The 15,917-nt window shown below is 48.9% G+C and overlaps 1 protein-coding gene across 1 annotated transcript in view; it reads left to right on the top strand.

The window, feature by feature from the left end:
* The window catches only part of LOC146075328 (WD repeat-containing protein 76-like), a 39,832-nt gene extending 26,812 nt beyond the window's left edge, over window positions 1-13,020 (top strand). Inside the window, exons 13-14 of the mRNA XM_083184457.1 lie at window positions 9,990-10,043; window positions 12,441-13,020. Coding sequence (XP_083040583.1) covers window positions 9,990-10,043; window positions 12,441-12,708 — 322 coding nt within the window. The 3' untranslated portion in view covers window positions 12,709-13,020. The remainder of the gene's footprint in view (window positions 1-9,989; window positions 10,044-12,440) is intronic.
* Window positions 13,021-15,917: the final 2,897 nt, after the last annotated feature.

The following is a 15,917-nucleotide window of genomic DNA, read 5'->3' as shown; positions in this document are numbered from 1 at the left end:
GTGTATTCAAGGTAATTTTTTCTAGACAGTCTAAAGCAGGCATGTCCAACATTGGCCCTACAGATGTTGTGAAACTACACATCCCAGCATGCTTTGCCACAGTTTTGCTATTCGAGAATGCTCAAACTATTGCAAAGCATGCTGGGATGTGTAGTTTCAAAACATCTGGAGGGCCATCGTTGGACATGCCTGGTCTAAAGCCTTCCGCCTGTGAACTCCTTTAGTTTGCCTCGCCTGTCTAAATGAGTCATTTAGACTATTTGTTTCACTTTGTCTAACTTCAGCCATGTTAATCTGATTTAGCCTATTCAGTGTCTGATTGTCTAAATGGATTCTACAGTTTTCAGGCAGGCTTTAGACAAAGTGAACTAGACAATTTCTTCTGTCGGGACTAGTCTACAAAACATAAAATATTTAATTTATGTAGTTTTTTTTTAATTAATCAATGTAATTTATTGTAATTTTGCTTATAAATACATTATGTATGTTTATTATTGTCCATATGAATATATTTAGAATTTTTTTTTTTTTCATTTTTTTTTTACTCTACCCATGTATCATTGTGTTTTACGAGCATGCAGTGTTGTACCCATGTGATGTTTTTACCCAGGATTCTGTTATCCCTCACTCCCATTTTAAGACTTCAGGGAGATACACAGCATTACATTTTCTTACGGCCATCGGTGGATGCTGGGAAATGTGGGGTATTCCGGGGCTGGAGTTCCGGGCACCAAGGAGTAGAACTTCTTTTGGCTAGTGCAGCCCTAGGCTCCGCCCCCCTAATACCCCTTCCTGTCCTCAGAGACCAGTTTTTTTCCTTGATGCTCTGAGGAACAGGCACCACGCTAAGGAGAGGGCAGTTTTAGCCCTTATTTAATTTCGTTTTTTTTTTTTTTTTATTAATATATTTTTCCACAGCCGTCAGACTCGCAGCGCTGCTGCGGCTGACGGCAGAAGCCTCTCCCGGCGTCTGGTGGACGGACCTGTCGGCCGCTCACACCAGACACCTCAGGCACTTGCCTCAGGCTCAGCCTCTTTTACAGGACACAGATGATGATACCTCTGGAGATGATCAGGACGGGGGTGTTATTGATGTAACTGATGATGTGGACACTGATACTGATGATCATATGTCCCAGGCCAGAGTAGACAGCCTAATTAAATTGATACGGCTCACTTTTAAAATAAAGGAGCCGGAGGCGCAGACTTCTGCAGAGGGCCCAGATACTGAACCAGTGTTCAAACGTAAAAAGAAGGCCCAGATACTGAACCAGTGTTCAAACGTAAAAAGAAGGACATTGCTTTTTTCCCTCAGTCAAAGCAGTTGGATAATCTGTTTGAAGAAGCATCCAAATAGGAAATTCCTTGTGTCTAAGCGTATTTCTTCTTTTTATCCTCTACCAGACAGCCACAAAAAATGGGATGACCCCCCTCAGGTTGACGCCCATGTCACCAGATTAATTAAGGCAACGGCCCTGCCCATACCTGATGTAACATCTTTGAAAGACCCAGTGGATACAAAACTGGATCAGTTTCTCAAGTCCATATATTCCAATGCAGGGGCAGCTTTGAGGCCTAGCTATTCAGCTGCCTGGACAACCAGAGCTATAGCACATTGAGCGGAGGCGCTCTTGGAGGGTCTTCAATCAGGTACTAAGAGATCTGAGTTATTATCTTTTGTGGACAATATTAGGGAGGCTAGTTCCTACATAAGTGAGGGTGTATTGGATGCGGGAATATTTGCATCCAAAATTTCTGCAGTATCAGTGGCCGCACGCAGAGCCCTCTGGCTTAGATCTTGGAAGGCCGATAATGACTCAAAGAAAGCTTTAGAGGCCTTACCGTTTACGGGGGGTATACTTTTCGGAACGGAATTGGACAAAATTGTCACTTCCATTGCAGCCTCAAAGTCTGCTTTTTTGCCCACAGGAGCCACTAAACCAAGGCAGCAAGCCTTTCGGTTTTTTCGTCCCTCCAGTAGGGGCAGATCACATTATACGGGATCCTGGCCAACAAGGTCACAACAGTCCTCCCAAAAGCAGGCTGAGAAGCCAGCGGCCTGACGCCGGGCACACCAAGAACGTGCCATGGGTGGGGGGCCGCCTTATGGAGTTTGCGGAGACCTGGTCAAGTTCCACATCGGACTCTTGGGTGTTGGAACTAATATCGCACGGTTATGCTCTGACCTTTTGCTCCAGACCCCCAACACAGTTCTTTACAACAGGCCTCCCACTAGACCCTCTCAAGGCAGTAGCCCTCGAGACAGCCGTCTCAACCCTGTTGGAACAAAGAGTGATCATGCCTGTCCCGCATTCTCAGAGAGGGGCCGGATTCTATTCGAATCTGTTCCTGGTCAGCAAACCAGACGGGTCCTTCCGACCGATATTGAATCTCAAGAGATTTAATGTTTTCCTGCGGGTACCCAAGTTCAGGATGGAGTCTCTGAGCTCCATCCTCAGCGCTCTGGAACCAGGAGATCTGATGACCTCCCTGGACATACAGGATGCATATTTGCATATCCCAATCAAACAGGAACATCAGAGATTTCTCAGATTTGCAATATTGGATCGCCATTTTCAGTTTCGTGCTCTCCCGTTCGGGCTCTCAACAGCCCCCCGGGTGTTCACGAAAGTCACGGCGGTAATGGCGGCTCGCTTACACCTTCTAGGCATTCGAATTCTTCCTTACCTAGACCATCTCCTCATAGTAGCACAATCACAGGAGGAAATTCAGAGCCATCTCCAGATTGCCCTGGACATGCTTCAATCTCATGGGTGGATAATCAACTGGAAGAAATCCAGCTTGACTCCATCATCCACCATGATACATCTGGGGGCACTAATAGACACAGAAGCTCAAAGAGTGTTTCTCCCCCAGAACAAAATACAGGACATTCACTCACAGATCCAGTTTTTTCTGACACAACGCAGGGTGTCGGTACACCTCTGTATGACATTAATGGGGAAGTTGGTATCCACCTTCCCAATGCTGGAGTTTGGACAGTTCCACTCCCAAAGACTTCAGCTGGCCCTGTTATCTCGGTGGAACCGATCGCACATGGATTTGAAGAGACCGTTCCTCACGATCTCAGACGAAGTCAGACAGTCTCTCTAGTGGTGGCTACTGTCGGACAACCTAAGGAATGGACGATCCTTTGCAAGTCACGATTATATCATAGTGACAACGGATGCCAGCCTACAAGGCTGTCATTCCAGGGCCTGTGGACACACCAAGAAACAAAGTTACCAATAAACGTGCTGGAGCTAAGGGCCATCTACCCGACGTTCAGCCAATCAGGAACTCTTCTTCACGGAAGGCCAGTCAGAATTCAATCAGACAACGCGACAGCGGTCGCGTACGTGAACCATCAAGAGGGAAACCGGAGCCGAGCAGCCATGCGGGAAGTGACCCAGATCCTCCTATGGGCAGAGAAGTTTCTACTCACCCTGTCGGCAGTGTATATTCCCAGAGTGTTGAACTGGGAAGCAGACCAGTGGGGAATGCCACAAGTGGACTTCATGGCCTCAAAGCACAACAAGAAGCTCCCACTGTATGGATCCAGAACAAGAGACCCACAGGCATGTCTGGTAGACGCACTATCAGCTCCTTGGCCGTTCCAAAGGGTGTTCGCATTTCCACCAATTCCTCTAATTTCCCGTCTACTTCGACGCCTCAAGAGGGAGAAGGTGACCATGATCCTAGTGGCCCCGGATTGGCCGAGACGATTATGGTATCCAGACCTCTTGCAAATGGCCAGGGCACCTCCATTTCCCTTGCCCCTCCGGCCCGACCTCCTGTCACAGGGACCGTGTCTACACCCGGACTTAGCCAGACTGGCTTTGACGGGGTGGCTGTTGAGGAGTCGATCCTGAGCAGGAGAGGTTTTCCTCCTACAGTCATTAAGACACTGCTGGCGGCAAGAAAGCCATCGTCAGCAAAGGTGTACCACAGGATTTGGCAGAGGTATTTTCTTTGGTGTGAGCCTAGGAGGTTCAATCCAAGGATATACAAACTGGATAGGGTCCTAGGATTCTTACAATCAGGCCTGGACATGGGTTTGAGCCATTCATCCTTGAAAGTTCAAGTGTCGGCTCTCTCGGTTCTTTTCCAGAGGAAAATTGCTACGTCATCCACAATCCATACATTCTTATGCTGGCCACACATCAGACGAACTTTCCTCCAACCATCCAACTAGTTGCTTGGATGGAATAAAAATCTGGTACTGGATGGGAGCAAAGGACAATCAGAAATGTGCTCACAAACCCAGGAAAATGGACAAAAACATTCAGTCAAATTATTTAAATCAAACAGGTTCAACTAGAGTAACATGTCTGAGAGAGTTTTTGTCCTTTTCCAGATTTTGGGAGTAAAAAAATTTCTGAAGTAAATATTCCATTTGCTCCCATCCAGTACCATATTTTTATTCCATCCAAGCAACTAGTTGGATGGTTGGAGGAAAGTTGGTCTGATGTGTGGCCAGCATTACAGGAAGCTCTTCACCTACAACCTCCCATATGTCCACCAGCAAACCCATGGGATCTTACTTTGGTGCTGAAAGAGTTGATTAAAGCACCGTTCAAACCCTTGGAGTCAGTTTCTCTTTCATGGCTTACTCTGAAGACTCTTTTCTTGCTAGCCATTGCATCGGCGCGCAGAGTATCAGATTTAGAGCTCTCTCCTGTAGACCTCCATTGCTTATCTTTCATGAGGATAGAGCAGTTCTCAGAACTAGACTGGACTACCTCCCAAAGGTTGTATCTCGATTTCATATAAATCAAGAAATCGTAGTTCCAGTTTATAATACCACCACGGACTCACAAGAAAGGGATGTTTCTTTAGATGTAGTTCGAGCCCTAAAAATTTACGTGGCCTGAACAGAGCCGATAAGAAAGTCTGATTCTCTCTTTGTTCTCTTTGATGCCCGGAAGCTGGGTTGGCCTGCTTCAAAATGCACCTTGGCTAGGTGGCTAAGGTCTACCATAAGGCAAGCGTACCTGTTGGCGGGACGACCAGTACCGCATTCGGTAAGGGCGCATTCCACCGGGTCTGTGGGGGCATCGTGGGCCCTCCGGGCAGGAGTCTCGGCGGAGAGCATCTGCAGGGCAGCCACGTGGTCTTCGGCTCACACGTTCATCAAATTTTATCGATTCGACACCTTCGCCTCGGCCGATGCGGCTTTTGACAGGGGTGTTCTCAGTGCAGCTTGGGAGCGGTCCCACCCTTAGGGACACAGCTTTAGGACGTCCCACATTTCCCAGCATCCACCGCTGGCCGTAAGAAAATAGGGGATTTTTGGTCCTTACCTGTAAAATCCTTTTTTCAGAGGCCAAGGTGGATGCTGGGCACCCGCCCTACCGCTCCAAATCTTGCAGTTACTTAGTTATAGTTAACAATTTAGTGTTCAGTTGGTTGAATGTTCAATAGTTGAATGGTCTCCCTCTCCTATACCTGTTCCTCGGCTTGTTAAAGTTAAAAACTGGTCTCTGAGGACAGGAAGGGGTATTAGGGGGGCGAAGCCTAGGGCTGCACTAGCCAAAAGAAGTTCTACTCCTTGGTGCCTGGACCTCCAGCCCTGGAATACCCCACATTTCCCAGCATCCACCTTGGCCTCTGAAAAAAGGATTTTACAGGTAAGGACCAAAAATCCCCTTATTCCAAAGATATGTGCATTCGTATTCATGGCATATTCGTATTTACGAATGCATACGTACGCCATTGAAAGAATACGAATAGTAATCACCATTCAAAAGAATGGTGATTCCTAATTTACTAAGCGGCCATATTAAATATACAGCCAGAAATTAGCAGGATACGGCCGCTAATTGCCGGCCAAATACGCGTGGCAAATACACTTCATTTTCCAGGCGTATTTGGCTTTAGCCTGCACGGATCAGTCAGAGCTGTGCAGGCTGCAGTGTAAAAAAAATAATAATAATAATTAAAAAAAAACACGGCATAGGGTCCACCCCACGGCCATAACCAGCCCCAGGCTCAAAGAGCTGGTCCTTGTTTTAAAAAATCAGGGAACCAAACAAGTAGGGGTTCCCCATATTTTTTAAAACCAGCACCAGGCCCAAGGGCCGGTCCAAGTTCCCAAAGTACGGGGGACAAAATGAATAGGGGTCCCCCGTATTGTGAGAACCAGGCCCAACCAGCCAGCAGGGTAATGCCACAGCCGGGGGACACTTATTATACAAGGTCACGCAGTCGAAGCATTAAACTACTGACCTGTCAGCCTGAGCAGGGGTCCTGGAGAAGTGGGGACCCCCCCAATGAAGGCCCCCCCCCCTCCAAAACTTACCTGCCCAGGCTGAAGCCTGGTGCTGTCCCCTGGGCTGTGGGCACCGGGCTGATGATGTGTAAAAAAAATAGAAAGAGCTATTGGGTTCTGCTGTGGAACTATGAGTCCCTGCAAGCTTGGTCCGCATACTGGGACTTGGAGAACCACAAGTCCCAGCATGCGGCCCATTAATGGGCTTGCTGGGACTCTTCGTTCCACAGCAGAACCAATAGTTAAATAAAAACACAAAGACATTTGAAAAATAAAACTTTAATGCACACCGAGCCCATTCACGCAAATACTTACCTATCTTGATAGTAGTTCAGTCCCCTTGTCCAGTAGAAATCCAGTATGGGTACCTGTGGAGGGAAACCATACTCACCTGGGTCCTCTGGCATAAATCAAAACTTCTTCGTTCCAAAGTAGGCATCCACGGCACTTTGCAAGATAAAAAAACCCTGCAGTACTTGATCCCGGCATGGACTAAGGAGAGCCGGAGGATGTCTGTGTACATCCTGCGGCTCCTCCCCCCGAATTGCGCTATTGTCCACCTATCGGCCAATCAGGAGTCGCACGGCCGCTAGGCTGCCAATAGCACTATTTGGCAGCAGGAGGGTGCCAGAGGGTGAAGGAGGGTGCAGGTGGGCAGCAGGAGGATGGGAAGCAGGAGGATGAACGCGGGTGCCGGTGGGCAGCATGACGGGTGACGGAGGGCAGGGTGACGGAGGGCAGCATGACGGGTGACGGAGGGCAGCATGACGGGTGACGGAGGGCAGCATGACGGGTGACGGAGGGCAGCATGACGGGTGAAGGAGGGCAGCAGGGGGGTGAAGGAGGGTGCCTGAAGGCAGCAGGGGGGTGAAGGAGGGAGCCGTAGGGCAGCAGCACGGGGGCGCAGGTGGGCAGCAGGGAGTGAATGAGGGTGCAGGCAGGCAACAGGAGGGGGCACAGGTGGCATCAGATTTTACAGATTCAGGGGTGCAGGTGGGCAGCAGGAGGGTATAGAAGGGCAGCAGGGGGGCTAAAGGTGGCCAGCAGGGTGATACAGATGGGCAGCAGGAGGGTGGAACAATGGAGGCCGGTGTGCTCCATGCCGAATTGCTGGGGATTCTTACCTGGCTATCGATCACCGGCGGCCTGACAGTGGGGCATGCAGCGGCCAGGTGTGCACTCCAGGGATTCCGGCATCCAGGGCTGACAGCGGACGGCACCCCGGAGACTGCAAGTAGGAAGGAGGCGTGCTGACAGCGGGGGAGACAGCGGGCGGGAGTGCACTCCAGGGCGGACAGCGAGCTGTACACTGGAGGCTGCAAGGAGGGACGGGGGATGCAGCCGCCGGGCCAGCCATTATAAAAAGGGGAGCAGGGGGGATGTGTACAGCTCGCTGTCCGCCCTGGAGTGCACTCTCGCCCGCTGTCTCCCCCGCTGTCAGCCCGCTGCCTCCCCCGCTGTCAGCCCGCCTCCTTCCTACTTGCAGTCTCCGGGGTGCCGCCCGCTGTCGGCCCTTGATGCCGGAATCCCCGCAAGCCGCCCTGGAGTGCACGCCTGGCCGCTGCATGCCCCACTGTCAGGCCGCTGCCCACCCACTGTGTCTGGCCGCCGGTGATCGATAGCCAGGTAAGAATCCCCCGCAATTCGGCATGGAGCACACCAGCCGCCATTGTTCCACCCTCCTGCTGCCCACCTGCATCACCCTGCTGGCCACCTTCAGCCCCCTGCTGCCCTACTTCTGCCCTTCTATACCCTCCTGCTGCCCAGCTGCACCCTCCAGCTGCCCACCCGTTAGAATAAAATAATAAAAGTTTACATTCAACCAGCGCACCAGACCACTGCAGCACAGGCCAGCAGTTTGTGACTGTCCAGGCGAAATGGACATGCTTTCCCTTCGCCTTATTGGTGTTTTAACACCAGGTGGCGTTCCGCCCTGAAATCACCCTGAATACACCAAAGGGTGAAACAGAATCCGCCTGTCTAGCTGATGTAAAAGCTAGAACAGGTGGAACTGGACGTCTAACGCCGGACCCTGAATACAGCCCACAGAGTTATAACTACCAGTGCATGCATAGGTTGTAATAGACCTTGATTCTTGTGCTCTCCTTCAATCCTTTTCTCAAAGTATGTTGGAGAACATTCTACACCCACCCTTTAGTCTAAAAAGTTTATTCATTCTTCGGGACACGTCAGGGGCCACAGGCTAACGCCAGGTAGTGGAGTGGGAGAGAGAGATTCCAGCACCCAAGATCAGGCTCCTCCTCTACTCCAGGCCAGGCCACTCAGATTTTTTTGTGCTGGCAGAAGCCAACATGCACCTTACAGAGGGGCTGCTATATGCAGCCTTAGTTCTTCATTTTATTTGTAATTATTTTTACACTGACTTTAGTCAGTGACAGAGCAGCAGCGCAGGGGGTCTATAAGACGCCAGCGCTGCTGCTCCTCCATCCCCCTGGCCTGGCGGCTGCAGCACCACGTATCAGTATGTGACCGCAGCCGTTCCCGGCACCTGGGAGACCAACAGCCGGGCACCAGGACACCCATTAAGGTAACACGCTCCCCGCGCACACGGTGGGGAATTAGCAGCTGTGCAGCCCGGAGTTGGGGACCACCGGGCTGCGCTAACAAGTGGGTGGCTTGTCCACCACCCACTACTGCTGGACCACCAGGGTAAAAAAATGTGTGTGCAGCAGCGCTGGTAGCGGGGCCGCCCACCGCGCCGGATCTCTGCCATTTTTCTGGTGCTGCGTGAGGCACTTCCCTGGCGGCCATTTGTTAGCAGGGGGAGTGGGCTCTCCTCACACAGCCACTCCCCTGTGGACAGTAGGCGGCACATCCCACAGTGATTCCCGCCACTGATCCTTCCTGCCCATCGTCAAAATCCCGACAAGGTCAAAATCCCGACACATAGAATGTAGACAGGTGAAAAAGTCAACATGACTTTTGGTCGACAGGTCGCGAGGTCAACTGTTTCACTGTTTTTTGACCCGACATGTGCCGACAGGGGGTATTTCATGTCCTACCATCCACTAGGGCGTGGTGGGAGAATAAAATAGTGTGCTGAGCACAGCGATGCACCGTGCCCGAAGCATAGCGATGCGAGGGGCTGCGGTTGACTTCCAACTGTGTCCATGTTGACAGGGAGTTTGGGGAGCAGGGGATAGGTACTAGGGCACTGGACAGTCTGACCACAAAGAAGAAAAGGCTAACTCCAAACAACAAATTTAATATATAGTATGGTTGAGGAGGTGCTCCCTGGGAGTAGGGTAAGTACAATGGAAAAAGATATGTCCAAGAGAAGGCATATGGAAGTCTCCCTGGGTGGGGCACAAGCCTTTGGAATTTAAATTTTAACTTGTATTAGATATATAACAGATTCTTCCATGTCCTTTAATGAATTCATATAAAAATTTAGATTTCCCTTCTAGTTGCATTATTTAGAACAAAACCGTCATTGACATTATTTTCATTATTTCCACCATGTGGTTTTTCAGTTTTCCAAAACCAGATACAGATTGATTTTTTTTTTTTTTTTTTTTTCTGTTAAGCAGTTACAAGGACATGTAAGTGGGTGTGTACCTTCAAATGCATTTGGCGGACAAATGGGTGCACTCGAAATTGTTGGAGTGTAATACCAACCTGTGTATGGTACTGTACATAATGAGGTTTATTTTCATCATACGACTGAAATACAATTTTTTTTTTTTTGTCATTCCAGAGTATTTAAAAGTGAATCATTGGACAGCAGTGTTAAACTCCACAAAGAAATCAGGTAATCTGTAATTTCACTATTTGGGGGATCTTCTGTAATGAGCTAATGTGTGATGTAGAACACAGCTGCCACCACAATGGAGGATTGCCAGCCTCCAAAACTTAAACAAGTAATGTGGAAAAGTGTCAGGCGCTTAGTAATGCAGTCAAAAGCAATATTTAAAGACCAATTTATTAAAAAAAATACATATGAAAAGTCTCAAATGGACAATAACCTATAACTAAAAAAATAATAAATATGTAATGACAACTAGCAATTGAATGAACCACCTGGGGGTGTAAAGTTAGAAGTGGGTATCCATCTGTTCAGGTAATAGTAGGTATGCTGATCATGATGGAATACAGCTTATATGCAAGAAAAGGCTTTAATTCCCGATTGGCTAAAATGTAATCCTTACATGGATTGGCTGTCGGTGGAACTGTCCAGCATAAACTAACGTCATACAGGGATATCCAGCTACTAAACCACAAATGGCTAATAAGGTTACCTCCGTTTCTGAATACTGGTAACAACAATTGCCAGCACCAGGAGCGTCCTCAGTGATCCTCTATCAATCCCTGCATGAAATGGGGCTCTCACGGCCTGTCAGTGTGGTAAATCTGCTCCTTGAAGTGCTGTGTTTAGGGCGACTTTGCACAATTGCCTTTCAAAACATGAAACAAAGTTTGTGTACTCTCAGGCACTAAAGTTGAATGCTAAGCAATCCTGTCCTTGCACATATACCAGTTACATATCATGTCCCCAGTAGCGCTGTTACAGGTCAGCAGGCATCCATGTTTGGGGAGGGCTCACTGGCACCACTGCTGAGGGTGGGCTGGGCCCATCTGAATCATTGCTGGGGCGGCCCGGGTCCATTGGCATTACTGTGGGGGGTGTGCCTAGCATCTGCGGTGGAGCTGGGCTTCTCCTGAGCACATCACTGGGATGGATGGGCAGGCTGTTCTAGCAGAGAGCTGCTTAGGCAGCCACGTGTGAACACTACACTATATGGACAAAAGCTGTGCCTGTATTATTGCTGTGTATTGAAGCTTCAATACATTAAAAAAAAAAAAAATGTGCCTGTTATATAAGCGAAGGGTCACACATTTGGCAGAATTAAATTTGTACAAAATGTATGCAGAGCCTGTAGCATTTAGGCCAGAGGGGACCAATTAGACCCCTCTGAGCAAGAAATAGCAGAGGGGCTTAAGGCCCCCATACATTAGGCCGACTTGTCCTAGGGACAAGTCGGACCCAATTTACCTGCGAGCCGCCCGGCAGCTCCCCGGGAGGCTCACATACAATTTGGCACTTGATGTGCCATTTTTACATGGGATAAATCGCATGCGATTTATCCCATGTAAAAAAAAACCCGGGGAGCTGCAGGCCGGTGAGCAGTAGTGGGGGCGGGCAGCGGCAGTAGTGGGGACGGGCAGCGGTGGTGGGGGCGGCCAGCGGCGGGGGGGGGGGCGGTCAGCGGCAGCGGGCGGCGTTTGCGGTGAGCGCAGTGTACTTACACATAGCAGCAGCGGCGGGGACGGGACGCGCAGTGGCGGCTATTATATTTTTAAAATACTTGTCAAATGACCGACCGCTCTCTGATTGGCTGAGAGCTCTCCGGCCAATCAGAGAGCGGCCGGTCATTTGACAAGTATTTTAAAAATATAATAGCCGCCACTGCGCGTCCCGTCCCCGCCGCTGCTGCTATGTGTAAGTACACTGCGCTCACCGCACATGCTGCCCGCCCCCCACCACCGCTGCCGCTGGCCGCCCCCACTGCCGCTGGCCGCCCCCACCACCGCTGCCGCTGGCCGCCCCCACTACTCCCCCGGTGTCTGTATGCATATGCCTGTCAGGTGGAAGGCATATGCATACAGGGAGGTCGGACGTGATCGTATGTACAGACCGTCCGACCTCCCTGATCCGGTCCGATGCGCACGGGACCACGCATCGGATCGGATCAAATGTCACATACCTACGATTTTGGGCCGATTTCATCCGATTATCGGCACAAAGTGCCGAAATCGGATGAAATCGTCCCAAAATCGCATAGTGTATGGGGGCCTTTATAGTCAGGCATCAGATATTGGTGATAAGAGGGAACTTTATGATCACTCTCCAGTCAACCTCCATAAAGACTGCTACAGAATGGAAATCAAAAGCTTTCTAGGCTGCACAGAAGTCTCTTCAAATAGAGGGCATCTGAGAGTATGAGCCTCATCCACACCCTTGACAGTGACAGACTGCTTTCTACATCACAACACATTAACATGGAGCACCTAGGCTAAATGCTATTTCTGTGTTGACTTTATTCTAAAAAAAAAAAAATCCATTCTGGGCCTTCTATTCTATATTAATGCAGATGGAACCTCCTACTGTACAGAACAGAATGACTTTTGATACATTTCTTTGTTTCAGGCATAAAATGTATTTAGGCTATCATCCGGGATATTTCAGAGCCGTTTGGGACCCTAATCAAGAGAACTGCTTTATGGTTGGAAGTCAGACAGACTATACACAGATTGCATTCTTCCACGAGAATGGACAGAAAATGCATACTATTTGGAGAGTTAAAAATGTTTATAAAGAGTGCGGGATCGCGTGCCGGATCTGTGCCATTCACCCCAATAGGAACTTGGTGGTGGCAGGAATACGACAGGGAAGGCTGTTTGTATTTAACGAATGAGCATCACTGCGTTATACACAACATAGAGGGATCCTAAAACTTTTGTTGACATCAAATCACAGGATAGTGAACTATGCATTTCCGATGTATGATTGTAGGTGCCTCTTGGAATGATATAACAAATTTCAGCTATTCTACTGGTTTGTACACAACATTTCAATACGCCACCCAAATTGTTGATTTTGGGGAAAGTAATGGACAAAAGCAGAATATACAAAACAAAAGAAGTCTGAATATACAATTTTGGCAAATACACATGCATTGTACTTGTACACATTGTTTACAAATAAATGTGACTTTTGCTTTCCTTCATTTTTTTTCTCTCTTTAGCGGCGATCACGGCCGGGCTTTCTGACAATCGACATGTCTAAACTTTCACTCCATTGTAGCCCACTTGTCTTGCAGCAACTTCCAAATGTGGGTTTGGCTCTTTGCTTTCCCATATCAAATACACCTATCCAGATGATTCTAATGGAGTTTAATTGGAGATTGGTGCTAGAAGAGATGGCATGGCAGTGTTCAGAGCTTCTGGTTCTTTTGGATTTATGAAGTCACCAACTGCACCACAATAGTGTAACCTCCTCCATGATGGGCTGAATGCAAACATTAAGTATGCGCTCGCCTGTCATGTGAGAAGCAGACTCGCGCATTTGGTGATTTCCATTGGTTCCAAACATCAGGCAGTTCTTACCTGCAAAGGATTCTCAAAATAGTATTAAAGATGAACATTTTATTTATGATTAAATGGAAACAATGAAAATAGGGGACTGTGTATAAAAATGGTTCCAATACCTAAATGTTTTGTACAATATTTTTGTTCAACTTTATTATTGACAAAAGTTTGCACCTCAATTGCATCTCTGTTGTTTCATTTGAAACACAAAGCTAACTGTGTGACAATTGTGTCTGTGTCGCACTATGATTGCACTGTACTGTATATTTCTTTACAGATGTTGTGGCTGTTTGATTTTCTTCCTCTATCTTTATTCACTTGTGTCCAAGTCCAACACTTGTCCCACCCTGGTGCTGTGTGCCTTACCATTTTCATATTTTTCCAACTTTATGTAAAGACAGCCTGTGGCAACAGGCACACAGGAGTCCTGATTAATTACTGTACTCAATTGAAGAACAAAACATTGAATTAGTAATAACAGAAAAAACTTGTTCAAACCAGTGAACGTCAAAGAAGTAGACATGTTCAACCCAGTGAACGTCTATTGTAACTTAAAGGGATGCGGTAACTAGCTGGTACCGCGTGTCTCCCCATTGTTTTGGGGTCTCTCTATTTTTATATAGACCACTTTGTCATAGGGAATCTAGAGCACATTTAGCCCTCCCCCATCGGGGAATGAGGAGGAGAGTCTCCAGACACAGCCAAGGAAGATACGAAAGATCTGGCTTGTTGTGGATTATCAAAGAAATGGGTGGTCCCATTCACAGTTACTTTGAGCTTTGCTGGGAATAACAGGGTTTTGCAAATTGGTGAGAACTCTCTGCATCTCTGGGACACGGCTGCCGAAAAATCCTGGAAAATCAGGATCCTTCTGCCTACCACAGAGACTGAACCCGCCCTACGATAGGCTCTGAGAACCGCCTCCTTAGCTCGGTAATTCAGGTATTTTGCGATGACTGGTCTAGGGCGGTCGCCAGCCTGGACCCAGTCTGTGCGCCCTCTCGATCAATATCGCCCCCGAGTACGCCAGCCCTAGTGCGTGTGACAGAGCGGACTGGAGGTAGTGTAACAAGGGTTGACCTGTTATTGACTCCGGGATTCCCAAGAACCGCAGATTGCTCCGACGGCTCCTGTTCTCCAGGTCGTCTATTTTATCCATAAGGGATTTTATTGTGGTGTTATGATTCTCTACAGAGGTTTGTAGTGACACCAGGCTGTCTTCACTGTCACTGACCCTTTGTTCCAGGGAGACAATTTTCTTAGTATTAGAATCTAGTTGGGCAACTACTGAGGTTAATGTGTTTTTAAACTCGGCGAACTGTTGGTCCATTGCCGGTTTAAGTATTAACAGCATTTCTTTTGCCGCGTCTGCGGCCAACGTTGCGACCAGTGAGGCGGATGGGGCTGGTGTCTGTGAGACTAGTTGGGAAAGGCAGGGCGTTGGAGGGGGAGAGGGTGGGGGGGGGGGGACACAACGGGAGGGGTGACACTAGGTGGGGTATTTTTTGGCCCCAGTGACTTTCCCCTCGCCATGATGTTAGAGGGGTAAGGTTTAAAGAATCTGTGCATAACCTGTAAAGCAGAAATATGTACGGGTAGTGCTCTGGTCATGGAGAGACACGCTATAATATTTATCTAATGCATATATAAAACAAGTTACATTTGTCTTTTAAACTCTATTTCTCCTTCCTCCTCTAGGTGTCACTGGAGCGTAGACAGTGGGGATAGAAGGGCGACCACAGGGAGCTAGGGCACTCTATGTAGTTTCAGTGTGGCCAACTCCTCCCCTTCTACTCCCCTCCCCCCCCCCGGCAGTCTTAGATCATGCCCGAGGGAGCTGGGCATGTTTCATGACTGCTCCTGGGCAGAGTTATTAGATTAGGGAAAATACAGGCAAGAGGACAGGCAGGCAGGTAGCTGTCTCTGCCTGCCTGCTATGCGGGAAGCTGCCGGTGGGGACCCGGTCGCTGCTTCAAAGCACTGCGCCCGGGATCCCGGCTGAAGAGACCTCAGTCTCTGTGTGGTGTCACGCGCCCTATAATGCAAATGGCGGCGACGGACGCTTCCCGAGCCAAGCCGCCGACCGGCCAGCGCTGACGGCTATTGTGAGTATTACTGACCTCTCTCCAGCTAGTGGAGGAGGTCAGACTGCAAGGCGGCTAGCAGAGGGTTCTTTTTTTTTAACCTGGCACCGGGAACGGAGGGGGCGGGGCTTAACGCGGGCAGCTGTAGTTAACCCCGCATAGTCCAACCCTCCTCAGCGATGCGGGCGGACATTTTTGTGTCATTTGGCGCCTCTGCACGCTGCTGATAAGCCTCCGGTGACCGTGAGGTACACAGCGGGGGTTTAGAGTAGGGTGAGACAGATTGGGCTGTGCAAAATTATAGGCTTCAGTGCTTTTATTATAAAGCAAGTTTGGCCAGGCCAGCTCTTAACCCTTTATCTGCTGTCTCCCCTGTCAGTCTCACTCCTAACCTCTGTATTGTGAAGTGAGTGTGTGGTGTCATATACTGTTCAGCATGGCAGGAGGGAACA

This window comes from Crinia signifera, chromosome 4, assembly GCF_055691185.1.
Source record: "Crinia signifera chromosome 4, ASM5569118v1, whole genome shotgun sequence".
In the NCBI taxonomy this organism is placed as follows: domain Eukaryota; kingdom Metazoa; phylum Chordata; class Amphibia; order Anura; family Myobatrachidae; genus Crinia; species Crinia signifera.
Note: the sequence above shows the minus strand (reverse complement) of the source record. Positions and strands in the feature narration are given on the sequence as shown.